We start from the raw sequence: 15,217 nt of genomic DNA, 5'->3' as shown, positions 1-15,217 counted from the left end.
TCTCTCTCTCTCTCTCTCTCTCTCTCACACACACACACACACACACACACACACACACACACACACACACAGCCCCCCTTAATTTTCAATGTCTTTTTTTTCCAATTTCAATATGCTTTATTGGCAGGTGTGTCAGGTGGACAACAGATAACAGCTTAATACAGACATGATGTAGACATGATGTAGAAATGATGTAGGCATGATGAAGACATGAAGACATGATGTAGACATGATGTAGAAATGATGTAGGCATGATGAAGACATGAAGACATGATGTAGACATGATGTAGGCATGATGTATGCATGGTGAAGACATGGTGAAGACATGATGAAGACATGATGTAGGCATGATGTAGACATGATGAAGACATGATGTAGACATGATGTAGGCATGATGTAGACATGATGAAGACATGATGTAGACATGATGTAGGCATGATGTATGCATGATGAAGATATGATGTAGACATGATGTAGACATGATGTAGGCATGATGTAGACATGATGTAGACATGATGTAGGCATGATGTATGCATGATGTTGACATGATGTAGGCATGATTCAATTCAGTTCAATTCAATTTTATTTATAAAGCCCAATATCACAAATCACAATTTGCCTCACAGGGCTTTACAGCATACGACATCCCTCTGTCCTTATGACCCTCACAGCTGATCAGGAAAAACTCCCCAAAAAACCCTTTAACGGGGAAAAAACGGTAGAAACCTCAGGAAGAGCAACTGAGGAGGGATCCCTCTTCCAGGACGGACAGACGTGCAATAGATGTCGTACAGAACAGATCAGCATGATAAATTAACAGTAATCTGTATGACACAATGAGACAGAGAGAGAGAGAGAGAGAGAGAGAGAGAGATGCAGGTAATGACAGTAGCTTACAACAACATTATTGAAAGTAATAATATTATAGTTATAGTTCTGGCTACTGTGGTACAATATGTTGAAAGTATGTATTAATATCTGGCAGTATACATGTGTGACAATAGTCATATGTGTATAATAACAGAAGAAGTATGACTAATGACTAATGATGGCAGCAGCAGCAGCAGGAGGCATCTGGCAGGACCACGGCAGCAGCACAACCACACACGTCACGCTGTCCAGGCACCGCTGTGATATGAGTTAATCTGAGAGACAGTGGAGCACAAAGGCTCCGGAGAAGAAGCCGAGTTACTGACATCCAGAATGGCCGAGTTAGCTAGATGCAGTAATAGGATACGAGAGAGAGAGAGAGAGAGAGAGAGAAGGAGAGAAGGTGCCCGGTGTATTATAGGGGGTCCTCTGGCAGACTAGGCCTAAGTCAGCCTAACTAGGGGCTGGTACAGGGCAAGCCTGAGCCAGCCCTAACTATAAGCTTTATCAAAGAGGAAAGTCTTAAGTCTAGTCTTAAATGTGGAGACGGTGTCTGCCTCCCGGACCGTAACAGGAAGATGATTCCACAGGAGAGGAGCCTGATAGCTGAAGGCTCTGGCTCCTGATCTACTTTTGGAGACTTTAGGGACCACAAGTAACCCTGCGTTCTCAGAGCGCAGTGTTCTGGTGGGATAATATGGCACTATGAGCTCTCTAAGATATGACGGAGCTTGACCATTTAGAGCTTTATAAGTTAACAGTAGAATTTTAAATTCAGTTCTGGATTTTACAGGGAGCCAGTGCAGAGAAGCTAAAACAGGAGAGATATGATCTCGTTTCTTAGTTCCTGTTAGTACACGTGCTGCTGCATTCTGAATTAGCTGGAGAGTTTTTAAGGACTTACTAGAGCTACCTGATAACAGAGAGTTACAGTAATCCAGCCTTGAGGTAACAAAAGCGTGGACCAATTTTTCTGCATCTTTTCAGGTCAGGATAGGCCTAATTTTCACAATATTACGCAGATGAAAAAATGCAGTCCGTGAGGTTTGTTTTAAATGAGAATTAAAAGACAAATCTTGATCAAATATCACTCCGAGGTTTCTTACGGTAGTGCTAGAGGCCAGAGCAATGCCATCTAGAGAAACTATGTCATCAGATAAAGAGTCTCTGAGTTGTTTGGGGCCAAGAACAATAACTTCAGTTTTGTCTGAATTTAACATCAGGAAATTGGTGCTCATCCAAGTTTTTATGTCTTTAAGGCAGTTATGGAGTTTAGTTAATTGATTACTTTCTTCTGGCTTCATCGATAAATACAACTGAGTATCATCCGCATAACAATGGAAATTTATAGAGTGATTTCTAATGATGTTACCTAAAGGAAGCATATATAGAGTAAATGGATTGGTCCGAGCACAGAACCTTGCGGAACTCCAAAACAGACTTTGGTACGTAAGGATGGTTCATTATGAACGTGAACAAACTGAAAACGATCAGATAAATAAGATTTAAACCAGCTTAGTGCTGAACCTTTTAGGCCAATTAAGTGATCCAGTCTCTGCAGTAGAATTTGATGGTCAATTGTGTCAAACGCCGCACTAAGATCTAATAAAACAAGTACAGAGACAAGTCCTTTGTCTGAAGCAATCAGAAGGTCATTTGTAATTTTAACTAGAGCTGTCTCAGTGCTATGATGCACTCTAAATCCTGACTGAAATTCCTCAAATAAATTATTATCCTGGAGAAAATCACACAGCTGGTCTGCGACTACTTTCTCAAGGATCTTTGACATAAAGGGAAGATTAGATATTGGTCTATAGTTGGCTAACACCTCTGGATCCAGGGTGGGCTTTTTTAGTAGAGGTTTAATTATAGCTACCTTAAAAGACTGTGGTACATAGCCTGTTAATAAGGATATATTGATCATATCTAATATATGAGTGTTAACTAAAGGAAAGACCTCCTTAAGTAGCCTAGTTGGGATGGGGTCTAAGAGACACGTTGATGATTTAGATGAAGAAATCACTGCGGTCAATTCTTGAAGAGAAATTGGGGAGAAGCAATCTAAATATATATTAGGTCTTACAGCTGTGTTTGAGGTTAGATAGGTACTATCTGAGGACAGGAGGTCATGAATTTTGCCTCTAATAGTTAGAATTTTGTCATTAAAAAAGCTCATAAAATCATTACTGCTAAGGGCTAAAGGAATACAAGGCTCAATAGAGCTCTGACTCTCAGTCAGCCTGGCTACAGTGCTGAAAAGAAACCTGGGGTTGTTCTTATTGTCTTCTATTAATGCTGAGTAATAGTTTGCTCTGGCATTGCGGAGGCCCCTCTTATAAGTTTTGAGACTGTCTGTCCAGATTAAACGAGATTCTTCCAGTTTGGTTAATCGCCAATTCCTTTCAAATTTTCGTGATATTTGTTTTAACTTACGGGTTTGAGAGTTATACCAAGGAGCGAACTTTCTTTGCTTTTTTAACTTCTTTTTAAGAGGAGCTACAGAGTCGAGTGTTGTTCGCAGCGAGCCTACGGCGCTATCGACAAAATGATCAAAGTCGGTACAGGAAACCTCTGTTACTGAGGGACTTGGTATTGAATTTAACGACTGAGCAATCATTTCCTTAAATTTTGCAACAGCACTATCTGATAAACATCTAGTATAGTAACTGTTGCTGAGTGGCGTGTAATCGAGTAAAAAGAAATCAAAAGTAATCAGATAATGATCCGATAGCGAGGGATTCTGTGGAAAGACTGTTAGGTTATCAATTTAGGTTATAATGAAGACATGATGTAGGCATGATGAAGACATGATGTAGGCATGTAGGAGTTCATATAAATGAAATAATACAGTGTTATATATAGAGCAGATCAGGTGGAGCTGGTGGAGGTGGTGGAGGTGATGGAGGTGGTGGAGGTGGTGGAGATGATGGAGGTGATGGAGGTGGTGAAGTTTTTATGTTTTGCATTGTGTTACATTTATGTTTTTCAGACTCATTCTGTCTCAGCCTTGAAATTAGAGACGTGTATTATTTTCATATCAGCTGTGGATCAAAGGCAGTCACCTCATTCACCTCAGTCATCTTCCACTGTTGGTCAGTTTCTTAGTGTGATGTCGTCTTACTGCCACTAGGTGGCACAAAAAGTGTCCATGAATGAGGACAACAGGAGAGCACAGTTATTGGAGCTCAACTTATCAACAGGCACCTGGTAGCTGCACATTCTGACACCCATGATAGTGACTCAGCAGCAGAGTGCAGCCAATCACCACATGGTTACTGTGCAGCAGACATGACGCAGACAGAAGCGACCACTTCCCTGTGTGAGCCACAACTTGTTCCCAAAATGTATAAACCAGTTCCCAGACTGCATGAAGACATGTCCCAGTTTCTGTCTGACATTTACAACATGAATTATCAACACTGAAGGAATTCTGACCAGGAGAAGTTTCAGATGACTGTAATCTGTAATCTGTGACCTGTAATGTGTAATGTGTAATGTGTAATCTGTGATCCTCACTGAATCTGATACACTGGACCTTTAAACGTCAGCTGTTAGATTTAGTTTTGGGTCTCTGTACCTGAGGAAGAGGAGGAGGAGGACTGTGATGTGTACACCCCTCTTCCTGCACGCATTGATTATATCACACAGGTGACTACAGAGGAAGCAAGAGAGAAAATAAATAAATAAATGCTGTTCATAAAATATGGGCAACGAAAGTATACACGCCCGCCTCTGCGTGATTACGTCACAATACGCCGGACGCAGAACGACGTGCTGGGACTTGTAGTTTTCACTGTACTGAGGTGTTAAGACTTTTAGGTGCTTCTATAGAAACTCATTTTCACCAGGAGAACTTTAGAAGGATGGACTGTCGAAAATGATTTGAAAGTAGGATTCGTAAAAAAAAAGAAAAAAAAAGTTGTTTGTATTTTCATTTATTTGTTTATTTTTGTGTGAAAATGATTTGAAAGTAGGGCCAGTGCAAAAGATGTTTGTTTTTTTGTTGTTGTTTTTTTTGTTTTTCTTTATTTCTATTAAAATGTATTTGACAGTAGGGCTCGTAGAAAGAAAAAGGTTATTTTATTTTAGTTACTTTTTCTATTTAAAAATTGTTTGACTGTAAGACTGGTAAAATAAATAAAATAAGCTGCTGTTAGAAGAAAATAATATTATTGATAATAACAAAATAACAACAAAGTAATAATAATAATAATAATAATAATAATAATAATAATAATAATATGTCTCTCCTCCTCCTCCTCCTCCTCCTCCTCCGGCGGCCTCCCTCTGCTGCTAGCTGACATGCTAAGCTAACTCAGCTAGCCTCTCCCCTCGGTGTGATTAGTTGAGACGCACCGGCTCCACCAACATCACGGTGCCGTTAGGACTGAACCGACTCTCCGTTACACGCACACACGGCCCAGACACAGCGCACACACCGCAGGGACACACCGTACAGGCGTCCGTTTATCCAACGACTGAAGATGATTAAGCTCTTTTCCCTGAAGCAGCAGAAGAAAGACGAGGAATCTGCCGGAGGAAACAGAGCAGGAGCCGGGGGGAAAAAAGCTAGCGCGGCCCAGCTCCGGATACAGAAAGGTAGGCTAGTTACCAGCACCGAGAGCCGGTGAGCTGGTCCCGCCTCACGGGTTGACCGGTTACCGATCACCCGCAGAGTAACACCACCACAAACACACACTGTATGGTTATAAAACTCACACATGCTAACAGCTAGCACGCTAACTTAGAGTGCTGTTAGCTATCGGCTGTTAGCTTGTGCTAGGTTTGAAAACAAAACAGGCAGTCAGACTCGTTGAGGCTAACCTGTTAGCACACAGCTAACACTGAAATACACATAAACCCGCATCTCGCTGCTAACTAACCAGCTCACCCGTCACAGCAGCTACTAACCACCAGGCTGGTTTATTTTAGGCTAACAGCAGGTAGCATCTCACCGGCTAACCTGCTGTGTCAGCTCTGTGTTTAATTGTCCACAGGGTGACAAACTTCTTCATGTTTCAGCAGATTTTACTAAAGTCAGAGACACTTTTACTGCCAGTTAACCAGTTAACCAGCTAACTGGTTTCTTTATTCTTTTACCGTTCAACACTGACTCATCTAAACCAGACTGATTTCTTGTCTCTGAGTTGTGTTGTCATTTTAAAATGAAAAACGCAGACAGACCAACATCGTGATGAACCAGCTGACTCAAACACACCTGGTGACGCACCTGACAGGTGAAGGTGGGCAGCTGCAGGTGTGACTATCACTGGTGGAATGTAACTCAGTTTAGTTCAGTATTGTAATTGTGTGAGTACAATGAGGAACATGTAACACACACACATTCAACATGAACACGACAACATTAAACTGTTCACATTTAGGGTTCTGCGGCATGACGCCCCGATCACACAGACAGGTCCCGATCACACAGACAGGCCCTGATCACACAGACAGGTCCCGATCACACAGACAGGCCCAGACAGGCCCTGTTCACACAGACAGGCCCCGATCACACAGACAGGCCCAGACAGGTCCCGATCACACAGACAGGCCCAGACAGGTCCCGATCACACAGACAGGCCCAGACAGGCCCTGTTCACACAGACAGGCCCCGATCACACAGACAGGCCCAGACAGGCCCCGATCACACAGACAGGCCCCGATCACACAGACAGGCCCAGACAGGTCCCGATCACACAGACAGGCCCAGACAGGTCCCGATCACACAGACAGGCCCAGACAGGCCCTGTTCACACAGACAGGCCCCGATCACACAGACAGGCCCAGACAGGCCCCGATCACACAGACAGGCCCCGATCACACAGACAGGCCCAGACAGGCCCCGTTCACACAGACAGGCCCTGATCACACAGACAGGCCCAGATAGGCCCCGATCACACAGACAGGCCCAGACAGGCCCCGATCACACAGACAGGTCCCGATCACACAGACAGGCCCAGATAGGCCCCGATCACACAGACAGGCCCAGACAGGCCCCGATCACACAGACAGGCCCAGACAGGCCCCGATCACACAGACAGGCCCAGACAGGCCCCGATCACACAGACAGGCCCCGATCACACAGACAGGTCCCGATCACACAGACAGGCCCCGATCACACAGACAGGCCCAGATAGGCCCCGATCACACAGACAGGCCCAGACAGGCCCTGATCACACAGACAGGCCCCGATCACACAGACAGGCCCAGACAGGTCCTGATCACACAGACAGGCCCCGATCACACAGACAGGCCCAGACAGGCCCCGATCACACAGACAGGCCCAGACAGGCCCCGATCACACAGACAGGCCCCGATCACACAGACAGGCCCAGACAGGCCCCGATCACACAGACAGGCCCCGATCACACAGACAGGTCCCGATCACACAGACAGGCCCCGATCACACAGACAGGCCCAGATAGGCCCCGATCACACAGACAGGCCCAGACAGGCCCTGATCACACAGACAGGCCCCGATCACACAGACAGGCCCAGACAGGCCCCGATCACACAGACAGGCCCCGATCACACACACAGACGCACTGCACTCACTTTTGTTTTTGTTTTTTTTTAATTGAATGCCAACAGTAAAAAAAAGTCTTGCTGCATCTTTGAATTGTTACCTGGCAACAACCTCATCACCTGCCTACCCTAACCTTCCGTGAAATCAGTCTACCGTTTATTTTGGCTGGTTAAGGTCTCGATCACAGGAGGTATTTCAGCAGCTGGAGGCGACTTTTTGTGACAGTTACTTGTGAGAATTGGAGATGTACTGATACCACTTTGTCCTTCCCGATCCCGATTCTGATTCCTGAACCTTAGGTATCTGCCGATACCGAGTACTGATCTGATACCAATGCGTAAAATAAAAAAGGATGGGATATGAATTGTTGTATGTCTCAACTCTTAAAACTCTGTGTAAAATATTTAGAAATAAATACATAATAGCAGAATGAATGCCATAAAATTTTATTATTATTATCCAGTGTTGACACAGATCAAGACACAGTTTAAAGTGCAGCCACGCAATTTGGTAAAAAGACATTTTAAAGGCTACAGTAGAATGCTTTTTAAGCTCCACTCCATCTCTGTTTCGTTTGCCTGTAGCGTGCATATGCGTAATGATGTGAGGTATTACATGGTATCGTATTGGTCATAGGCTGTACTCGCCGATACCCAATACCACATTTTAGGCAGTATCGGAGGCATTTCTGATACTGGTATCGGTATCAGTACAACTCTAATGAGAATGAAGCTTTTTGCGTTGCTACACGCCTGGTGTTTCTGCGCTCTAAGCGCCTGGTGTTTCTGCGCTCTAAGCGCCTGGTGTTTCTGCCAGAGCACTCTGAACGGAGCAGAAAAGCGCTCAACGCCATCTCCACTTTTTTCCCCATTGTCCAGTGGGATGATTTGAGAGGCGGGGCTTCTGTGATGGTCATGACAACAAGACAGTGCAGTACTGTAAACGTCCATGATGGAGGAGAAGCTCCTGGACCAACTGGTGGTACTCCCCATGATCCAGCCTCTTTTTTAGGGTCTCATGTACCCACACAGATCTCTGTTTATCTGCTGACAGCCTCTCACCCTCAACCAGAGCTACAGACAGCACCCTCTGCCTCAACATGGCAGCAGCTACACACTGATTACTGCAGGATACACAAACTGTAGGCTGATCACACAGGAAGGTTAGGGTGAGGAGGTGATGGGGTGGTTGCCTGGCAACAATAAAAAGGCGCAGCAAGCATTTTTTACAAGTGGCATTTCATTTTTTTTTTAAAGCAGTGCGGTGCGCTTCGTGTTTTGCAGCCTGCAGAACTCTCTCTGTGGGATCGAGGCCTCAAACTACCTTCTTATTATGGGGAGATGACGTGAGGTGCTTTTCTGCTCTGAGTTTTCCAGCTCGAGGGGTTCAGAGCGCTCGGGCAAAAACACCAGGTGCATTGAGTGCAGAAACACCAGGCGCGTAGCAGCACAAAAAGTTTCATTCTCATTAGTAACAGTCACAAAAAGTCGCCTGCAGCTCTTAAAGCACTTCCTGTGTGATCGAGGTCGTATCCTGGCGAACCTTGAACCTGTCGTCGCCGCTGACTGAGGTTCTCTTCAGAGCGACATTAGTTTCCTTTATTTTACTGATTGTGTTTTACACGAGGCATCTGGAGTTGTGAACTATCATCAGGATTTTATCAGCACTGGTTTTAAGTTCACTTAGTGCCCCACTGCTGCTGTTTGCATCTTCCTCCTCCTCCTCTTCATCGCTCAGTGAGATGTGAACTCACAGATATGAAGCTCACGTTGGCATCAGTCGGTCTCAGGCTCTCTGATGGTCGTCCACAGTAAACATCAAGAATCAGGTTAAACATGACAGGTCAGGACTGGTCGGGGTTTAGGCTCAGAGTAAGGTCAGGGGTCAGATTATGTGTGAGATCTCTGACACTGACAGAACGTCCCCTGCTGACAGTGATGATGTCACCTGATGTTACCTGATGTGTCTCTGTTTGTTCTTGTTTCAGACATCAATGAGTTGAACCTGCCAAAGACCTGTGAGATCAACTTCCCTGATGACGATGACCTCCTTAACTTCAGACTCATCATCTCACCAGACGAGGTGTGTGTGTGTGTGTGTGTGTGTGTGTGTGTGTGTGTGTGTGTGTGTGATTCTTTCCAGGAAGAATCACGTTTGACTGACATATCATCAGAAGAATAATGAGTAACATCTGTGTCTGTCTCACAGGGTTTTTACAAAGGAGGAAAATTTGTCTTCAGCTTTAAGGTGAGAAACACCTGTCCCCTCTGTCCCTCTGTCCTTCTGTCCTTCTGTATTTTACTGTGCAGCACTCTGGTTGTTTTCAATCCAGATGTCTTAATAAATCTGATTTGTAACGTCTGTGTGTTTCCAGGTAGGACAGGGTTACCCCCACGACCCCCCCAAGGTAAAGTGTGAGACGATGGTGTATCACCCCAACATCGACCTGGAAGGAAACGTCTGCCTAAATATCTTAAGGTGTGTGCGCGCCGTCAGTAACTTCAAATCCCTGTCTTATTTTAAGAAATAATCTGAACTCGAGGTCCTCGCACTCATTGATGATGTCACACGCCTTTTTCGGGGCAATGGGGGGCGTGAGCAAGTAACAAAACGTGTAGCTCAGCGTGTGACGTAAACAGTGACGTGGGAGGGAAGCCACGGCTGGTCAGTCCTTCGGCGATTCTCTCATAAGTCGGCCCGTTCTTCACCGTCCCCGTCATCTGACGGTTAATGGCCTCTTCGTTTGCGAGGACAAGGAGGGCGCGCAATTCCTTGTCTCCTCAGTTGCTTATCTTTAAGGTGCGGACACACCAAACCGACATCAAAGAACTAGCGGTGACGAAAGCCAACTGTTGCGTCGTCTGCGTCGCCTCACGTCGCCCTGTGTCAGTTGCATTTGAACACACTACACGGACTACATCCGACGGCCTAGTAGCACGTACGTTCTGCGCCTGCGTGAGAGAGAGCGGAGTGAGAGAGTGGTACATCCTGTCAGCCGAGGGGTTTCCTATCTGTGCAGCCGAGCACCGCAGCACCTCCACGGACTATTACATCCAGACGGTCCCGGTGTTTCCTCCGCAGGCTCCACTTCACTCAGCTGCCCGATAAACCCGCTGCTTCTTCCCACTTTAACCTGAATAACAAACCAGGGCTCGGTGCTCCGGTTGGATCCAAACAGAGAGCCGGGGCTAGCTCAGAGACTAGCGGAGGCTAACTGGCTGTGCTTCCCTCCGGTCATGCTGCGGCTAACGCTCCGCTAGCCGCTCCCAGCTAGCTCCGGTTTGTTATTCAGGTTAAAGTGTGAAGAAGCAGCGGGTCTGTGGGGCAGCTGAGTGAAGTGGAGCCTGAGGAGGAAGCACCGGTTAGCCCCGGTTTCACTACAGGCAGATTCACTCGCTGATGCTCGCAGATGGCCTGACTTTGGTCAACGGTCCACCGTCAGCTTGGTGCGTCAGGGCCCTTACAGTGTCTGTCAGGTTTGTGTTTCCCTCTTGCTACTAGCTGCTCGCTAATTCCTGCTATCAGCTGTTTCCTGTTTATCCACCGCCAGTGGCTCGCACGTGCGGCGTCATCAACAGCTCCTCCCACAAGTCATCAGCAGCTCCTCCCATGGCGGAAGGCCGCCTCGGTCTGTTTAAACCAAAAAGGTTCCACCAATATGTCTACCCTACGAGGCGGAAAATTGGGCCCCTCGGATCAACTCGCCAATCCAGCTCTGTGTGTCTAAACGCTCGCAGCTTGCCGGCAAAACGGCCCAACATTCGCCGAAAATCTGGCAGTGTAAAAGGGGCTTTTGTAACTGTTTGGTTCTTGTCATCCACAGAGAGGACTGGAAGCCTGTGTTGACAATAAACTCTATCATCTACGGTCTACAGTATCTATTTCTAGTGAGTTCACCACACACACACACACACACACACACACACTCAGTTCACTGTTTAACTTGTTACTGGATGTTTTAGTTAAAGTCTGTTTTCATTGGTGCAGATTTCGGGTCACTCTCAGCAACAGATGTAGGTCATGTGACTGACAGATCGTCATGTGCGATATTTAACATCAATAATAAACACAGGTGATGTTTAGCATCAGTGTTTGTGACGTCATCATGTTGTACGATCACACAGTGAAAAAATAGTGCAGAGATTTGACCGACAAGTTACGGACTTGACTCCGCTGAAGTTTTGATTCATGGACTTTTCGGGGGGGGCAGCCATCAGACACAGTTTGAAATGTCAGAGTTCGACTAGTTCAACAAGTGTTCACTGATCAGCGTCATACGCTGTACATTTAAGGTAACGATGCTAATGAGAGACAGAAAGCAAATGACCACAGTAGAGGAGCATGAAGAAGCTCAGCAGGGTGCAGGAAAGTTAAGGAATCATAATGTTCTGCAGCTCATCCAGTGGATCCATTTACACAAGCTAATCCTGTAACTTCATGTGCCTCCTCCCACCTCCTCCCCTGCCCTCCTGCCCCCCCAGGAGCCTAACCCTGAGGACCCGTTGAACAAGGAGGCGGCAGAAGTCCTGCAGACGAACCGGCGGCTCTTTGAGCAGAACGTCTTTCGCTCTCTGAGAGGAGGCTACGTGGGCGCCACCTACTTCGAGAGGTGTCTTAAATAACTCGGCGTCCCATGATCCTCCAAACTCCCCCACCCCTCCCCTACACTCCTCCTCACCTCCTGCTCCCCCTCTGCCTTACCCCTACCTCCCCCTTTTACTCCTCAGTCCTGCTCGTTGGCAGAAGCAGGAGCTGCGGCGACAGAAAGCAGCACGCCAGAAGACGCTTTTCTGTTTTAAAACAAAAGAAGACAAAGAAGCTCCCCCCTCCCTCCTTCCACCTCCTCCTCCTGTCATCCCCCCCTCCTCCCCCCTCCTCCCATATTTCTCTCTGTTTTACTTCCAAGACGCAACGTTCAACCGTTTACACGCCACAGGGGGACGCCGATACACAACATACACCAGAACTGGACTGAAAAAGATGGCCGACAGCGAGCGGCGGCCGAGGGTGATGATGATAGAGGATGGGGGAGGGGGAGAAAGGGGGGAGGAGGAGGAGGAGGAGGAGGGTGTGGGTGATTAGTGAATGTTGCTCGGGTGAGTCGATGATGATGATGACGATGATGATACCCACATGATTTTCTTTTATTTTTTATTTTTTGTGAGGCAAAGATGCCTACATCTGGCAGGCGGTCAGAAGGACATGCCCCCCTCCATCTCGCCGCCGTTGGTTCGTTGTTACATGGCAGCAAACTCCAAACTTACAAACTTAAACTTTGTCCGTTTCAACAGGATTTCTGTGCAGGGCGTCTCCGGGTACACGGCTGGTTACCCCGACAACTTAACAGCGCCTAGCAACCATGCAGCGCCCATGAGACTTCAGGAGGTCACTACACTTGCATATTATTTGCCAAGAAATAGTTCCTCCTGATACCATAAACATAGTTGTGTCTTTAGTTAGCACAACCAGGGGAGGGGCTTGTTACCATAGCGATAGGGGCCTGATAGAGTGGCAGGGGCTTGTTGGTAAGATTAGGAGGGGCTTTGAGTCTTGGTGGGAATAAACGCTCCTCAAAACGTCGTAACAGTTTCCATAAGGTGAGACTAGAACTAAACTTCCAGGCTGCAGTGACTCCACACCTGTAGCTACAGTGATGTCAGCACAGTGGGAGGGGCTTGTTCATAACAGCACTACTAGGCACGCCTTAAAAAGTTCCTGTAAGCAAGACAGCAACATAATTTTCAGCCAACAGTTGGAGGTACACTGATGTCAGCGCCAGGGGGAGGAGCTTGTCGGAGAGGGCGGGGCTTTGGAGCCACAGTGGAAACAGGTACGCCTTACAAAGTTCCCGAAAACAAGACCTCTGTAGTTCGGCCTGCAGTGATGCCACAGCTGTGATGTCACAGTGTCTGTGTAGGAGGAGGAGCTTATGAGTCGCAGTGGGAGGTGCTTGGTAAAATGTGAGGAGCTTTTTAGTTTGAACAATAGCAGATGCTTCTTAAAATCAGTCTGCAGGTGAGACAGGTGTGACGCGCTGAGACAGTTTGGAGTTTGCTGCTGAATCACACAAACATGAACACACACACGTACACACACACACACACACACACACACACACACACTCTCTCTCAGCGTCAGGGGGCGGAGCGTCGTGTCAGGGGGGCGGGGCTGTTGGGGTAGTGTGTTAGTTTAAGACAGGGGGGTGGGTGGGGTTTATGGGGAGGGGCTTTTGTTTTCATTGGGGGGGGTTGTTGTGGGCGGGGTCACGGGGGGAGGGGCTTAAAATGTTAGGATTCTATTGTGTATATTGAAACCCCAGCTGTTCACATTGACTGCAATATGATTTATGTTAAATAAAATATGAACTTGAATGATTGTAACTGTTGTGACGTCCGTTTGACACCAGAATGTTTGTGTTTAACAACATGCTGGAGTTTATTAATCCTCTCCAGCTCTTTAATAATGAACTTAAAATGAAATGAGTCAGATTGTTGAGTGTGTGTTCACAGTGAGGGAGCAGACACACCTGACCTTCTTTATAATTATATTAATAATCTAATATAAAATCATTTATTTAAAAAGTAATATTGATCATAAACAAAAACAATAAAAGTTCTACTGTTTAAAAACTTCTTTAGTCAAACTTTGGCTCACATAAACTTCAGCTCAACTTTTTAAATGTTTCTGACAAAACAAAAGCTGTGATTATTAAAAGAATGAATAGAGTTGAATTCACAGATCATAAATCCCAAAGAAAACATCATCACCAGGGTTCTCCGGCAGCTCGTCAGTGGCATTGTGGGAAATGTGGTCAATAGTGAATTTAAAGGGACAGTTTGGATGTTTTGGAGCAGGTTGTATGAAGTGATCAGGCAACATCATTCAGTTTGGAGAAGCAGACTGGAGTCAGACACTGAGGCTAACTGATGTACTGCTGTGGGCCAAGTCAGCAACTAAATGGATCTCAGACACCTAAATAATCAATATTAGCTTAAAGAGGCAACAGACAGCATCTTCTCCTAAATATATCATGATGAAAATAATGTGGGTTGCACAGGGTAGTGTCCACAGTAAAATCAGACTATCAGCGTTTACATAGGTTACTTAGTGGCTTTGCAATCTTTGCAATAAGCTTCTGCCACCGGTGCTGAAATTTGGCAGAAAAAATCTGCTTTACAGCAGGAAACGCGTCATGTATTGTGAAACTGGTCGGTCAGCCAATCAGGGACTGGAGCTGGTCCTTATGAGGAGTTGGGCATGAGATAGTTGAGTCACGAGCACAATGGCAGACGGACAAAGTTTGGAGACAAGTGAAAAACGGCCTAGCAAAAGAAAAGGAGCTCCTCTGTGTGAGGAGGCAAAGAAGAGCAAAAAGGAGAGTGATAAAAGAAGAGGAAAAACAAGAGTAAACCTCAGTCAGGAGTTCAAGAGATGGAGTGAGCTCCGTGACCAAAGAGGCTTCAAAACCCATGTCCAGCTAGCTTTCTTTCTAATGGATCAGTAAGTAACACGGCTAAATGTTAGCTAGACCAGAGAGGACTGGACTGTACTGGCTGCTAGTTCATTCCTAGCTGGCCAGCATCGCAAATCGCCGCAACCAGGGAGCGGGTAGAGAGTGTTGGTTGGCTGACATCCTGGTTGCAATTCTTCGGCAGCCCTCGGACAGTGATACCCCCCTCCCTTCCTTCTGTTCTCTTCTCACGGAGGCAGCTATCCACGGACATCGCCCAGCTAAGTTACGCCCAGCTAAGTGAACCCTGGACTTTGTTTCCCATTCAATTTGAGCTCCAACCGGCCGCATGGTTTCCATACGGTAGC

General features: G+C 46.3%; 1 protein-coding gene across 1 annotated transcript; it reads left to right on the top strand.

Annotated features, from left to right (window-relative positions):
- The first annotated feature begins 5,170 nt into the window (after positions 1–5,170).
- Positions 5,171–13,607, top strand: ube2m (ubiquitin conjugating enzyme E2 M). The gene is made up of 6 exons (XM_049561302.1): positions 5,171–5,469; positions 9,387–9,481; positions 9,608–9,646; positions 9,774–9,877; positions 11,223–11,286; positions 11,881–13,607. The coding sequence occupies exons 1-6, from the start codon at positions 5,355–5,357 to the stop codon at positions 12,019–12,021; spliced, it is 558 nt and encodes a 185-aa protein (XP_049417259.1). The 5' UTR covers positions 5,171–5,354; the 3' UTR covers positions 12,022–13,607.
- The last annotated feature ends 1,610 nt before the right edge of the window (positions 13,608–15,217 follow it).

Source organism: Epinephelus fuscoguttatus, linkage group LG19 (genome assembly GCF_011397635.1).
Source record: "Epinephelus fuscoguttatus linkage group LG19, E.fuscoguttatus.final_Chr_v1".
Lineage (NCBI taxonomy): Eukaryota > Metazoa > Chordata > Actinopteri > Perciformes > Serranidae > Epinephelus > Epinephelus fuscoguttatus.
This window is presented reverse-complemented; position numbering and strand designations above follow the sequence as displayed.